Source organism: Rhinolophus ferrumequinum, chromosome 11 (genome assembly GCF_004115265.2).
Source record: "Rhinolophus ferrumequinum isolate MPI-CBG mRhiFer1 chromosome 11, mRhiFer1_v1.p, whole genome shotgun sequence".
NCBI classification, from domain to species: Eukaryota; Metazoa; Chordata; class Mammalia; order Chiroptera; family Rhinolophidae; genus Rhinolophus; species Rhinolophus ferrumequinum.
Genome location: NC_046294.1, coordinates 14,191,205 through 14,205,468, shown reverse-complemented (window position 1 = coordinate 14,205,468; position 14,264 = coordinate 14,191,205). Strand labels below are relative to the sequence as shown.

Here is a 14,264-nt window from a genome sequence, read left to right as displayed (position 1 = left end):
TTGGTCCTCGACGGACCGCCCATCGCCCTGTTATTGGTTCATTTGAAGGGACAGTGGGCACGCGCCGCCCGCAGCCTTAAAGGAGCCGCGCGCGATCTTGTTTCCTTGGGGACCTGCGCTGCCTGTCTGGTGGGGAAGAGGTTCGCTGGAGCGAAAGCTGCCGACCACCCGGCAAAGAAGGGCTAAAGGTGTGTGGAGAATTAGTTGTGCATCCCCAGCCGTCAGCATGCTTGCTTTTTTAAATTATAGATATTTAAGCGGCTGTCAACACCTGGCAATTTTTTAAAAAGTCATTTCATTCAGCAGATATTTGTGCAGCTAAGTGCATGAGGGAAACAAGAGAAGCAGCTGGGGTATAATGGAAGGAGCAGTAAATGAAGCAGGATGCTGGGTTTGGTCTTGGACCTGCTCTGTGTAAACCATTTTCTCAGTAAATCATCTGGAGCTTAATTTCCTCATCTGGAATTTAGTTTCCTCATCTGTAAAACAGGATAATGATGTTTTCCTTAAAAGCTTAGTGAGGCTTTAATATAACTAAATGAATGTCTAAGAGAGGCCTTTTGAACAGTAACACATTCTGCAAAAGCTTAATACTCCTCTTATTTATAAAATGAGAGGCTTGGTTAATATGACCTCTAAAATTCTTATTCAGCTCTACATTCAGTGTTTCTAGGAATAAGATCAGGTCCTCATTTCCAAGAAATTTGCAAAGGACACTGGTCAGAGGAACAAAACAGAGTAGTCACTAAAATTCAAAGCAGTTAAGACTATATAACAGAAAAGCTGTAGATACTTAGTAATGGGAGAAATTTGATGAGGAGGGATCTGTGAAGGGGATGGACTTTTAATCTGGGATTTAAAGAACATGTAATTACCTAACAGGTTAAAAAATAGAAAGGGAATGGATAAAAGTAATAAAACAATAATTTTTTTAATCTATCAATTTGGCAAAGATGAAGAAGTTTAACAACCGTTGGTTGGCCAAGATTTTGAGAAACAGACACTCAAACTCACTGTTGGTAAGAATATTGTGAGGCTCCAGAGCCAGTCTCCCCAGAATGTGCTACCCTAGCATGCAGATTATTTCGAGCTGAAAACAATTAAAGCCCCAAAAATCCGGGGAGAGTTTTTTACCTCCCCCCCTCACACCCCCACCCTACCTGCCGAAGAGATTCGGATGGAAAAACATGCTTCAGGAAGGGAACCTTAGCATATTCACCTTAGCACATATGAATGAAGTATGGCAGACGGAGAGGATCCAAGAAAAATATGTTCCACTAGATTCCCCTTTGTCCCATTGTTTCTGGGTGGCCCTGCCAGAATTTATTTACCAAATGTTTGCTCTTTCTCCCTACCTGTGAATTGCCTACCTCCACCTCCTTAGTCCAAAATGACATATATACCTCATTTTGCCTCACTGTCTTTGGAATTATCATCCTTATGTGACTTCCCTGTGAGCATGTATTAAAATCTGATTTTCTCCTGTTAATCTGCTGTATGCCATCTGAATTATTCCACCAGCCAGAAGAACTAAAGGACTAAGGAGAAAGTCTCCCCAGACGGAGAGTATACTTGGTGCAAACTGGTGCAGTTATTAAAATGTAAAATGTACATAACCTTTGGCCCACTAATGCCACTGTTTAGGAATTTGTCCTATAGCTCTATGCAAGTATGAAAAAAAAAAAACGTCCAAAGATATTCATTGCTTAAGATAGGGGAGGAAAAAAAGAAAACCTTGGAAATTACACGTCCATTCATAGGGAACTTGTTTTATAAATTATTGTATATTCAACTGTTAAAAAGAATGTGGTTAACCTGTGCTGGTGTAGGAAAATACACACATTTTGTTTAATTGAAAAAAGGAGGCAGGCTCGGTGGCTCAGGTGGTTGGAGCGCGGGCTCCTAACGCTGAGGTCGCTGGTTCGATTCCCACATGGGTCAGTGAGCTGCACCAGTGAGCTGCGCCCTCTACAGCTAAGATTGTGAACAACAGCTCTCCCTGGAGCTGGGTGCCCATGCCAGGGGCTGCTGTGTGCTGCCAGGAGCGGCTGGTGGCCAGTGTCGGGTCAGCAGCCATCATGAGTGGCCAGCAGCCAGTGAGCACTACTGTGAGCTGCTGTGTGTGGCCGACCAATGACTGGTGAGCGACCAATTGCAGTGCAAGGCTCATAATACCAGCATGGGCCATGAGTTGTGTCCTACACAACTAGACTGAGAACCTACAGCTTGAACTGGAGTTGGGGAGGTCAGGGGAGGTGAAAGAAGGGGGGAAAAAGGTAAGTTGCAGAAAAGCACATATAGAATGACTTTATCATATATGTACAGTGGTACCTCGGTTTTTCGAATAAAATCCATTCTGAAAGACCATTCTAGTTCAGAAACATTAGAAAACTGAGGCACAGTTTCCCCATAGAAAGTAATGCAAAATAGATTAATCCGTTCCAGACCTTTAAAATCAACCCCTAAAACTGCAAATTTAGCATGAATTTTACTATCTAATGATACCATAGATCCATAAAATTTACAGCGTTCGTAAACCGAAATGTTCGTCAACAGAGACTTTCGAAAACCGAGGTACCACTGTATGTGTATGTGTGTGCATGCCTGAAAATGGTTAAAACATTTCTGGAATTTCAAGAAACTATTTAATAGGGTGACTTGGTAGGGAGGGAAATGAAATTTTTACCATTGTTTGTTTGTTTATTTATTTATTTATTTATAGTAGAAGGAGAAGGGAGAACGTCCAGTAGCAGGAAAAGTAGGAGCCGGGGCAAAGAAAGAAACAAGAAAGTGCATTGTATATAGGGAATTGAACATGTGGCTTTGATTTTAGAACAGGGTTCATTTCGGGAAGTAGTAGGATACAAGATTAAAAGAGAAAGTTAGGAACAATTCTTACAGGGTCTTGAATACTAGGGTAAGGAATTCATACTTTATTTAAGTAGGAAATGGGGAGCTATTGACGGTTTCTGAGCAAGGGAGTGACAAAATCAAAATTGCACGTTGGCAAAAGTAATTAGCTTGATTGTGTAAAATGGATTAGATTCGGAGCCTACTTAGTCTGGTATGAGGTAATAGCCCTGGAAATGATGAGAACAGATTCAAGAAAGAGTGATGGATTTGGCAACCAACCAGATTAAGTGCAAAAGTGAGGGTGGGGCCCATTTAGGGAAATGAGTCGAAGAGTATTCCAAGATTTGAGCCTAGGGACTGGTAGGTGGTGATTGCCCAGATGGAAGTAGAAAGTCAGGAGAAGCCAGTCTCAAAGGGAAGGCAAGTTTAATTTTAGACCTGTTTACTTTTTAGGTACCAATGAGACATTCAAATGGAATCATTTAAGTAGGCCTAGGAAATAACAGAATGAGAGCTGGGAACAGAGAATAGGACTCAAGTGATATAGATTTGTGAGTCACCTCTGTAGGGTGAAAAAATAAAATTGTGGTGGTAGATGACGACAGATTCATAGGTAGGGGAAGGAGAGAAGAGCCAATCAGAGCAAAAAGGTCACAGTAACCTGTGAGAAGTGGGCTATGAATATATAGAAATAGTCTTCTTCAGTCATTGATCATTGGCATGTTTATTTTATTTAAATATTATCAGAAATAAACGGAAGATTACATTTAAGGAGAGGGTGATGGTAACCTGAAATTTGCTCAATAAAGCTCGTATGGAGTGTGGGTTCCAGAGAGTTTTAGAACAAGATGTCAAAATCCCTTTTTTGTTTTAGATGGTTTAGGTGCAGCCCTTCTAGAAGGTAGGCAATAGATGTCTGATTCCATTAATTTATTCACTCATTCATTCAGCAAATATTTATTGAGCACCTAGTATGTGCAGGGATTGTTCTTGGTACTTGGGATAATCAATGAACAAAATAGATAACACAAAAAAATCCCTCCTCTCCTGGAGCTCACATTACAATGAGGACACATAGACAATCAACATATAAATATATACTATGTTATTACACAATATGTGCAATAGGAAAAGAAAAAAGAATACAGGGTAAAAGGAATTGGGAAGTGGGGTTGGAAAGACTATAATTTTATAAAGGGTAGTCAGAGTAGTTTTCGTTGAGATTACATTTGAGCGAAGACTTGAAGGCAAAGCTGTTAGCCCTGAGTATATCTAGAGGAAGAAAGTGCCAATCGGAGGAAATATCTATGTAATGATTCTAAGTGAGGAGTGTACCTGGCAGGTTTGAGAAACAGGAAGGCCAGCATAGCTCAATCAGAGTATGTACTTGGCAGTAAGACGGTAGTTAGTAGATGAGGTCTGATACTAGAGAACGGAGGGAGAGAGGCAGATCCTGTAGGGCCTTCTAGAAACCCAATACAGTACCTTGCCCATAGTAGGTGTTCAATAAATGTTTGGCTCGTCATCTTTTGCAGTCCAGGATTATCATCAAATAGCATTTATCTATGTGTTTATTAGAGTGATGCGTGCCTACTTTATTCCAGGGGCCTCTCAATAGTTCTGCATAAGGAAAGTATCAATGAAACCCTTGTGGGCATCAGAGATCAAAGTGAACACTATGTTACTGCAACCGGAAGCAGGAAACAAATGCCAAGCATTGTGGCTGCTGAATAACTGTGCTGGGTATTTCTGGAAAGCCTGCTAAGGTTGGGATAGTGCTCATTCCATCATAATCACAAGCTGCATTCTGCTTGAAACATCCTTAAGATGGGACATGGATCCACATTTCCAGCCTAAGAAGAGCAGCTTCGATGATTAACTTCAAGTTTCTGTCCAGGTACCCCCTGCATTATTCTCTGGAGATACTGGTGGTGACATTAACACAGGTCTCAAGTGGCTATGGGTTTTATGCCTTGACTGGCCTCCAACATTGCAAAGCCTATGCAGGCTTGCACCTGGTTGCAATTTAATAGGTGCTGTTTGAATGAATGAATAGCCTTTTTTTTTTCCCTTTTCTCAGCCCATTTTCCCATAGCCCCCCAAAGGCAAGCTTTCCAAGAATTTTGACCACAGAAGCATCAGCCCCACCAAAGAGGAAGGAGGCAGAAGGAAGAGATAGGGACCTCCTTAGCAGGCTGTCAACAGCAATTTAGGGGCTGGAGGTGGAAAAACCACTGAGAAGGGCAAGATAAGTGAGTTCTTGGCTCTTTGTGCCTTGTAAAATAAAATAAGCAGATTGTGTAGCTTCGGGCTAACTTCAGCCTTGGGTTTAAATTCAGGCTCTTAATTTAGCTGCCTGGATCTGTTTTAACATCATGTCAAGGAGTCCAAAGTTGTGAGTTGGAGCCTTGACTAGAAATGAACCTGTTCCCTATGCTGGGCTCTGCTTAGCCTCTGCCAGCTGGTTAACCAGGGAGAAGACTCTGGAGAGAAAATAAATGAGTGAGGGAATGTTTCAAAACAAAGGCTGCCTGAAACATCCCCAAACACACATCTATTAAGTGGATCAGTGGAGTCATCTTCACATATTAAGAAAAGACAAACTTATAGACTGTTTCTTCACCAAATAAAGAGTGTAAGCATATTTTTTAAATCATTATGTCCATAAGCTGAAATAACTAAAGCTGACTATATGCCCTCGAATGTCAGTGCGTTACACTTAGAAACTTGTGCGCCCTCAGCTTTTTCCAAGTTCCTGTGTAGCACTGACTGTTTTCTGCAGGCCTAGGTTTGGTGAAAACTTCACTTCATGCCATGGAGACCTCTGTATGGGGCCACAGAGCTCTTCTCATCTTAGCTTCCAGTTTGTTCGTACAATATAGAAAGAAGGCAGTGACTGTATTGTGAATGTAATTAGTTTGCACAAATATGTCCAGTTTATTAGACTCATCATCTCCGTACTTATCAGTCTCAGGTTTTATATCCAGAGAAACCAGACAAGGAATTCTCAACCTTTGTTTTATCCCCAAGATTTCGCGAAAGGAACATAATACAAGTTTCAGGCTAGAAATGACCATAGCAATCATCTAGTTCAATCTCTTCAATTTACTGATCAGGAAAGGAAACTAATAGCCAGTGCATTTTTATCACCTGAAAATGGGGTGCTAGTCCTTGACACTGTTATTAAATTCTCATTGGCCACCAGCCAAGTTCTTGTCAAGACCTGGTCCATCAGGCCAACCCTGTTCTCTCCCATCTCCTGCTGACGTGACCAGAGGCCAGCCCTGCTCTCCTGTCCTGTCTCCTGCTGACGTGATCGGACAGTCAAAGGTTAGCAGGACTTTTAAGACTACACAGCGTGGAATGCCGGGTTAAACTGTCTGATGTGGTCATAGGTAGCAAAATGCGTTCACCAAACTTTGTTCTCCCAGAAACATCTCATTTTCAAAGCAAATGGTGTGTGTTCAATGCATTCATTCTGTTCTTCCCATTTGAAAAGTTCTTCCTGAGTTTCAGCTCTAGTGGTCACTGTTCATGTCCTGGCCCGTAACCCTGAGGCTTTGGGACAGGGCACTTCCTACAGGTATACAGGCTTGTGCTTTAGGCTGGGTTTCACTGCTTTAAACATCCTTTTCTCTTTGTGAGTTTTGTTTTTTGTTTTCAAAAAAGAATAGTGGAGAGAGAGAGTGTGTGTGTGTGTGTGTGTGTGTGTGTGTGGCGGGGTGGTGGTTGTCCTTGAGTTATTTCACTTGTTTTTGTAATAGCACACCTACCCCTCACCAAACTTGAAAGAATTATTATACACTATAATTTACACTCACATCTTTTGTCATTTAAATATAAGAGGCTTCAGTATGTCTTGCTTTTTCTTTCTTTTTTTTGGGGGGTGGGGGTAGGCGGGGGACACTGTTGCCAGACTCTAAGCTCTTCCATCAGGCCTGGGCAGTGCTTGGCCCCTAGTAGGAGACGAATGAATGGGAGCATTATTAAACAAATGGCTTGTGGTTTAGAAAATCAACTATTGAGCCCTGACACCAAATTCTGTATCTGGCATTAAGACTTGCACGATACCCAATCTTCACTGAAAGGTATGTCCAGAGAAACTGAGAAGGGATCCCCAACTCCTTGGTCTAGCCTTGAGGTGTAGTGGACGAGCTAAGGGAGGACAGCTTTTTTAAAATAAAAGCATATTAGTGTTCGTTTGATCCATTCTCAGAGTAACTGTGAAACTTGACTACGATCAAACAGAGCCAGTGGCAGATCTGGGACCAGAATTAGCTCTCCTTGTCCGCATTCCAGTACTTTCTGTACATATGACAGTCTTGCCAGGGACCATCACTTCAAGGCAAAGTCAAGTTCTGTGACACTGACATCCTCATAGCCCTAGAACAGAAATAGAAGATACAGGGTATACGTGCCATGACACTTCCTTCTGGTGCTCGATCATGAACTTTTCCCTAAAGATCATGAACTTTTCCCACTGAGTCTGGATAGGATTTCAGGCAGCCACTACAGCCAATTAGTGTTGGTACTCAAGATAAAACCTGCCATTCTTCCTCCAGAGGAAATAAGGACTTCAGAAGCCAGTGAACTCTGGTCTTGACCTGTGTTCTCAAGATGAGCTGAACCTCCAGCCACGAACCTCATACCCTTTATTGCTTTTCACCATCCCACCCCCCCAAAAGGCTCAGAGGTGATGCCCACAGCAGGTTTCCCATAGCCTGGGTCTGCCAGACAGAGCAGGTGCAGTTATTCGTCATGACGCCAAGCCAGGCAGGGTGATTAAGAAAAGCTAAATTTATATTAAATTATCATGAAGTCCTAAAATACTGAACGTAGTGGTTAAATAACTCCAGTAAGGCCAATCTCTCCAGTGAGTAACGTTAAAACCATTACACATGAGCGCAGGAGAATCACTTCCATTAGTTTAGGACAGAGAGATTTTGCTTTTTACACAGTAAATCAGTGCTCAAATAGATATTTCTTCAAATGTCCTTTCTACATTCTGAACAGCCCAAGTGCCATAAGATCCTTCCCCCTTTTCAGTCAAGAAAATGCCACTTTCCTCTTTTCTCCTGTCCCTAACGGTGAATCTGAGAGCCCAAAGTGCTCTGTATCATGCTTTCCTCCTGGAAGTGGCACCTCACCCTTCCAACTCTGTGCACTGGAAAAGCCTTCTTAGTCTGGCCTGGCTGTCCTGTGCAGGCCTAGACCTGGGGCCAGCTGCTGAGAGCAGGGCTAAGGGCTTGGCATCTGTCTCTAGCAGTCTTAGAACTGACCAGAAAAGGTTTGCTCTTATCTTCCTTTTTCATTCACATTTGACACTGATTTCTCAATACTAATAACCACAGGAGATACTTCAAATCAGGAAACTTCCCCTAGAAGACCTCCCCTCCATTCTCAGCCCCTGTTGTCCCTAATTCCTGGGGGGAAGAGGTCTGCATCTGCCCCGGGTGAGAGGGTTTCATCAGTGGTTCTACCTTTTTCGTCCTTGCCCCCCATTTTGCATCTTTATTTAGCCCTCCTCACCATAGGTGCCACAAGGCTAGTCAGAGAAAGCAAATTAGGCAAAGAGGGAAGAAGAGGGAGGGAAAGAGGGAGGGGGAGAGAGAGAGAGAGAGAGAAGCTAGGTGGAAGTTTTAGGACAGAAAAGTCTCAACTCCCCTGGTACTAGCGTGAGACATGTGCCCTTTGTGTAAATAAGCATGAACCAAGAGAGGGCACCTCAGCATGGAAAATAAGTCACTCAGCTGGGAAGAGAGTTGGAATGGGAACTTCACCACCCACAGCCATACTTAGATCCCTGAGCATCTGAGAGAGAACACAGGAAGTTCAACCTCATGGACACTTCCCTTTAGGCCCTGCGGGCCCCAAGTCTCTAACCCAATCACTCTTCCTGACCATTTATGAAAACTTCTGGCCGTTCTTTGAAAGGTTGTTTCAGGATCTTGATGCTCGGATCCCAGAGAATGAGGAGGGACAGAGGAGCAGAACACTCAAGTTCAGGTGACAAGCTATGTCTGGTCCAGGCAATGCTTCTCAGACGCTGCAGACTCAGCCCTCAGGGCCCCACAGTCCCTCCAGCCACTAGCTCACAACCTGGTTACTCAGAGTCAAAGACTTAGGAAGGTACTGGCCTGTGGTGGCACCAGGAGGGAATTCATATTAGCCAGCTGCCACGCTGGGGCCTCCAGTCATCATCTGAAGGTAGAAAAAGCTCCAGACGTTCTAGCAGGAGGAGTAGCTCGAGCCACACCCAGATCTCACCAATGGAAACAGAGCAACTCTTAAAGTGAAAATAATATCCATTGCCAGCAATGGATAGAACACCTAGGCCTCACCACCCCTGAAAGCTTTTTCCTGTTACCAATGCACTTGAGGCTAGAGGTTTCCCAGAAGCCCATACCAGCTGGGCTGACGCCTCCTCCTCTCAGCCCCTATCCTTCATCTCTCTCTTTACCCATAACCCCCTGTCCCCGCCCCTGGTGGGCCATTTCTCTCAGAGAAGTGGTCAGGCCAGCTCTGATGGGGGAGAGTGCCATCTTGGATCATCAGCTCTTATGGGGCAGGCACTGAGGGCACCACGGGAAGGGGAGGTGGAGCTCAGGTCGGAGTGCAACAGGCGAGGTTCACGGTAAGATCCAGGTCTAAATTCTCAGACGTGCCGTCATTTCTTGTGCATAGGTAGTTATGGACTCAGCTGGAAACAGCTCCCGTGAGGGCTCGGGAGTAGTAATGGGGTGGGATGAGGACATAGGAAGGGGCCTGTTGTAGAAGACGGCCATAAGGAGAAGGCACAGGCAGGGAGGGAGGGGAACATGGGCACTTAGACCTGGCTCTCTGAGGACAGCTTGCGTTCGTGTTTCCAGCCCGTGTCTGGCAGAGAGCCCCGTCGTTCAGGAGTGGCTGCAGTATGGACGCTGCTACATTCAGACTGCTCTTCCTGCAACAGCTGCTCCGTCTCCGTGTCATCCAGGGAGCCAGAGCTGGCCTGGATGGACACTGTGTCTGTCTTCATGCAAACGTGATCCCGAAGAAGGCCCCCCCGTGAGCTACGCAGTTGCTTGAGGTCATCCCACTCGGCCTCGTCCCCAGACAGGAGGCAGATTCCCTCTACAATCTTGATCTTCTCCTTGGTGTAGTTATGGTCAGGTCCACCCTAGGGTGGAGAGGGGAGACAGGGTCAGTTGGTTGAGATTCTCTCTCTGGAAAGGATCTCATGGGGAACTGAAAAAGGAAGTGGATGGTGTAAGAGTGGGCACGAAGAGCGCAAAGATCCCACAAACAAATGGGGAGACTTGGGCAGAGCAAACAGATGAGGCTCAGCTTAAAACGAGAGGAGCGGCTATGATCACGATTACCATTATCACACAGGGAAGAGGGAGAACCACGGTCTCCAGTCCTGCATCAGCCACTCCCTGGCTACGTCACCCTGGGCAAATGACTTAATACCTCTATAACTCAGTCTCCAAATCTACAGAGTGGGGAGAATAACAGTATATGGATACTGATCTCATAACCAACTGCGGTGAGGGTTAAATAAGGCGATACACATGGACTATAGTGAGTAGGTGCTCGACACGTAAGATGTACTAAATTGTGTTAGCAATTATTACACTGTCATGGTTTGTTAATGGGACAGCATGCTGATATACATGATCACAAGTAATTGACAAAAGCAATTAAAAGTACATTTTATTCAGGATTTTAAGCTACTTTTGTGCTATTTTATTCTTAATTTTCTTCGTTGTAATTTTGTTAAGGGGAAAAGTTTTCGGAGGTAAGACAGAAGGGGTCTGCAAAATCCTCTTATTTGGGTTCTAAGGGTCAATCCACTGAGGTCCTGTAACCTATAAGCTTTTGTGGGAGGTTATTCTGGTTCTGCTCCCATGAGCCGTGCAGCCATTCCCCCGCAACCCGGGATGGTTCCAAGGACAGTCGTAAGTTCTACTCAGGCTTCTCCCTACTCAGGGTTCCTCAAAGAGTAGCCGTACTCCTGGTTTCTGGGGGATACCAATCAACATGCTGCCACTGCCAGGAGAAAATGGGCCATGGCTTGGGTTCGGTCCCTGGCATAGTATTCCTGCCAAGAGCCCTGCAACTGCTGCTCTATTTTAGTAACAATTCAATTCCACAGATACTTATTGAGCCCCTACATTAAGCAGGATACAGAGAGGATTATACAATATAAAATGGTCCCTCCGAGAGACAAATCCCTGAATCAAGCAGGGAGACGTCGCACACAAGCACACATGCACGCACACATAAGTGCTTAGTCACCCAGCACACCTTCCAAGCTGAAATTAGTGTAAGATAAAATGCAGGCCACTCAGAATCTTCATTACAGAGACACGCTGGGTCAATTAGGGAGAGATAATGGGACATGGCACTAGCAATTTGGGGCACACCACTCCCTCTACAAACACGCAGGTACCTGAAATCAAGAGGAAATCAGAAGAGAAAGGGTGAGAGACTATCAGAGGGGTGAAAAAGCTGCTGAGGAAAAAGCATACAATAGAAGAAAGCGGTCACATGATTTTAATTTCTAACCTCTGGCCCTCATTGAGGTTCTTCTCTGGGGCATCACACACTCCAAGAACCTAAGAATCTTTTGAGTCTTTCTCTCAAAGACATTAGCTGAGAAGGGGGCGACTGTCCCTAAAACTTCAAGCTGTCCCTGCAGGTTCTGTTTGGTTTGCAGTGGAAGCTTTTTAAATAGGGCAATCCATGCAGAAAGTATCTGATTATTATGTAAAGTGCATTCATTAAGCATGGCAGCCCTATATGTGTTGAGGGCAGGTTTTGACTGCTAGACAGGACAACAGGGTAGACTGATTAGGGTCTCACAAGGGATAACTTTTGATGAAAGGTTACAGAAGTTTAGAAAAAACAAGGATCATCTCAGACTAGATAAATCTGAAATCCCAGGCTATAGGTCTCTAGTGGAAATGGGACTAGTTTTCATACGTAAACATCCAGCAAATAATGTTTCACTGAAGCGACAAAGGAGTTGAAAGAACAAAAGCACGTAAACCTTCAGAATTCTTGAGAAATCCCTTGAGACTCTGTGATCAGGGGAAGAATAGCAAAACACCAGCCATTCCCAGCCACAGATGCCAACAGCTCAGATCAGAGATTAGAAAGGGAGAGTCTTGGATTTTGGGGACATAGTCTAAGAGTTTGGGGGTTGTTTCAGGGGAGCACAGCCTCACTGCAAGGGAATTACAACTCCAGGAGGGAAAGAAGCTGTGAACCTGGGAGAATATCTCCCGGCAGGGAGATGCACACTCACTTAAACCTTCTGGGATCTGCTTTCTAAACTTGCTCTCACTAGGATCTCTCAAGTTTGTCCTTCAGAGATTCTAGACCTAGAAACCCAACAGATCTCTGATTCTAGATCCTAGAAACCCAAATCACACTCAGTTCTTCTGTTCACTATAACTTCCAAAGTGGTAGATGGGAGTCTCCAACATCCCTTACTGATTTATTGAGGCAATGGAGAATAATCCCTGCCCCCTCCAAAAAAAACCACGAAAACCCCCTCCAATATAAATTTTAAGCTTTACCTCTTTCTTGTAGCACAGTTGATTGTACATGGCTGGTTTCGGGATTGCTTCAATTTTCACTTCCTGGGTGGAAGTTCGGTAGGAGGGGTTGCTGTAGGTCAGGTTCCCCATTCCAGGATCAGTTAACTTGGATTTTTTATGTCTTTAGGAAGAAAGGTGATGAGGAATTAGTTCAGATCTTTATAGGGGTGATATCTGGGAAAGGTATAATCTGAGTATTGCAGGTGTCTCTAAGGCGGCCCAGTGATCCCCGCCTCCTGGGACTCACACCTTCTGAATTCCTGCTGCCTTAAGTGTAGGCTGAATCTCGTGACTCATTTCTGATAAACAGATTATGCAAAATCGATGGATACTAGATTAGGTTACAAAGAAATTTGTGGCTTCTGCGTTTGCCCTCCCTTCCTCAATCTCTCTTGCTCTGGAGGGGAAGCAAGCTGCTATGTTGTAAGTTGTCCTATGGAAAGGCCCACAAAGGCAAGAAACTGAGGAAGGAGTCTCCAGCCAACAACCAGCAAGGAACTGAGGCCCTAACAGCCTGTAAGGAAGTGAATCCTGCCAACTACACGAGTGCTCTTGGAAGGGAATCCTTCCCTAGTCAAGCCTTGAGATAAAAACCACAATCCCGGCTTGTACCTGGATTGCAACCCTGTGAGAGACCTTGAGGCAGAGGCAGCCAGCTAAGCTGCATCCAGATTTCAGACCCACAGAAATTGTGAGATAATAAATGGTTGTCATTTTAAGTTGCTAAGTTTTGGGGTAATTTGTTATACAGCAATAGATAACTAATATACCAAGCTTTAGACACGGTCTTGGAAACAAGACAGATCTATGTTTCAATCCCACCTCTGTTATTTATTAGCTGGGATCTTGGTGGGCATAATCTAAACTTTTTGAGCCTCAGATCCTCATCTATAAAGTGAGGAATATAATCCTACAAGGTTGTTGTGGCATTGATATGTATTGAGTAAACGACTACTGTTGTTGTTATTGTTGTTGTTGTTGCTATTGTCAGCAGGAGCTGCGGCAGATGCAGCAAAATCCTGACATTTTTGCCGCAAGCTGTGTTTAAGACATTTTGGGGGGAATATATATATATTACATAGATAGATAGATAGATAGATAGATAGATAGATAGATAGATAGATAGAGCCAAAAAAATGTATACACATTTTAAGAAAGGAAAAAAGTGTTATTAAAATTATGCTAATGGCAACCACTTTGAGCACCTCTTGTCATTGCAGAAGTCAAACGTGACTTGCATTCATTTTTTGTTATCGGTATATATTATTACAACTTTAATACAGTTTTTTCCTTTCTTAAAATGTGTATACATGTTTTTGGCACCCTCTGTGTGTGTGTGCACGCACGCACATACACAGAGAGAGAGAGAGAGAGAGATCATAAAAAGATTCTAAATTGATAGCAACACACTCCACTTTCCTAGGATGATCCCTACCGAGCAATAATATATCAACCAATATTGTAGTAAAGGTTGTGTTTGTGTGAAGAGAAAATCATTTCCAACTTCAATGGTTTTGAAGTATTGTGGAGTTGCGGAAAAAGCAGATGCTAGAGTCAGTCCCAGCTTTGCCTCTCCCTGTGTGACCTTGGGTGACACTCTGTGCCCTCAGCATCCTAGTTGATAAAGAAAATCCCAAGGCTTGCTATGGTCATGAAATGAGGGCGTGGGCTATAACTGGAGAAGAAGAGAAAGAATTCAGATTTCCGCCATTCCCCATTTCTGCTGCTCTGACCCAGGACCCAACCTTGAAATGGGGCTGGTCAGAGGTCGAATTAGCGAGCTGTGCAGCTTCAGGAGATCCCAGATGAGTTAATGAGGACCAA

The 14,264-nt window shown here is 44.0% G+C and overlaps 1 protein-coding gene across 1 annotated transcript in view; it reads right to left on the bottom strand.

Annotated features, from left to right (window-relative positions):
* Window positions 1–3,565: 3,565 nt before the first annotated feature.
* Window positions 3,566–14,264, bottom strand: part of LRP4 (LDL receptor related protein 4) — a 51,539-nt gene continuing 40,840 nt past the window's right edge. The window contains exons 37-38 of the mRNA XM_033118873.1: window positions 12,420–12,561; window positions 3,566–10,012 (exon numbers count right to left, since the gene is read on the bottom strand). Of these exons, the coding sequence (XP_032974764.1) occupies window positions 9,680–10,012; window positions 12,420–12,561 (475 nt within the window). The 3' untranslated portion in view covers window positions 3,566–9,679. The remainder of the gene's footprint in view (window positions 10,013–12,419; window positions 12,562–14,264) is intronic.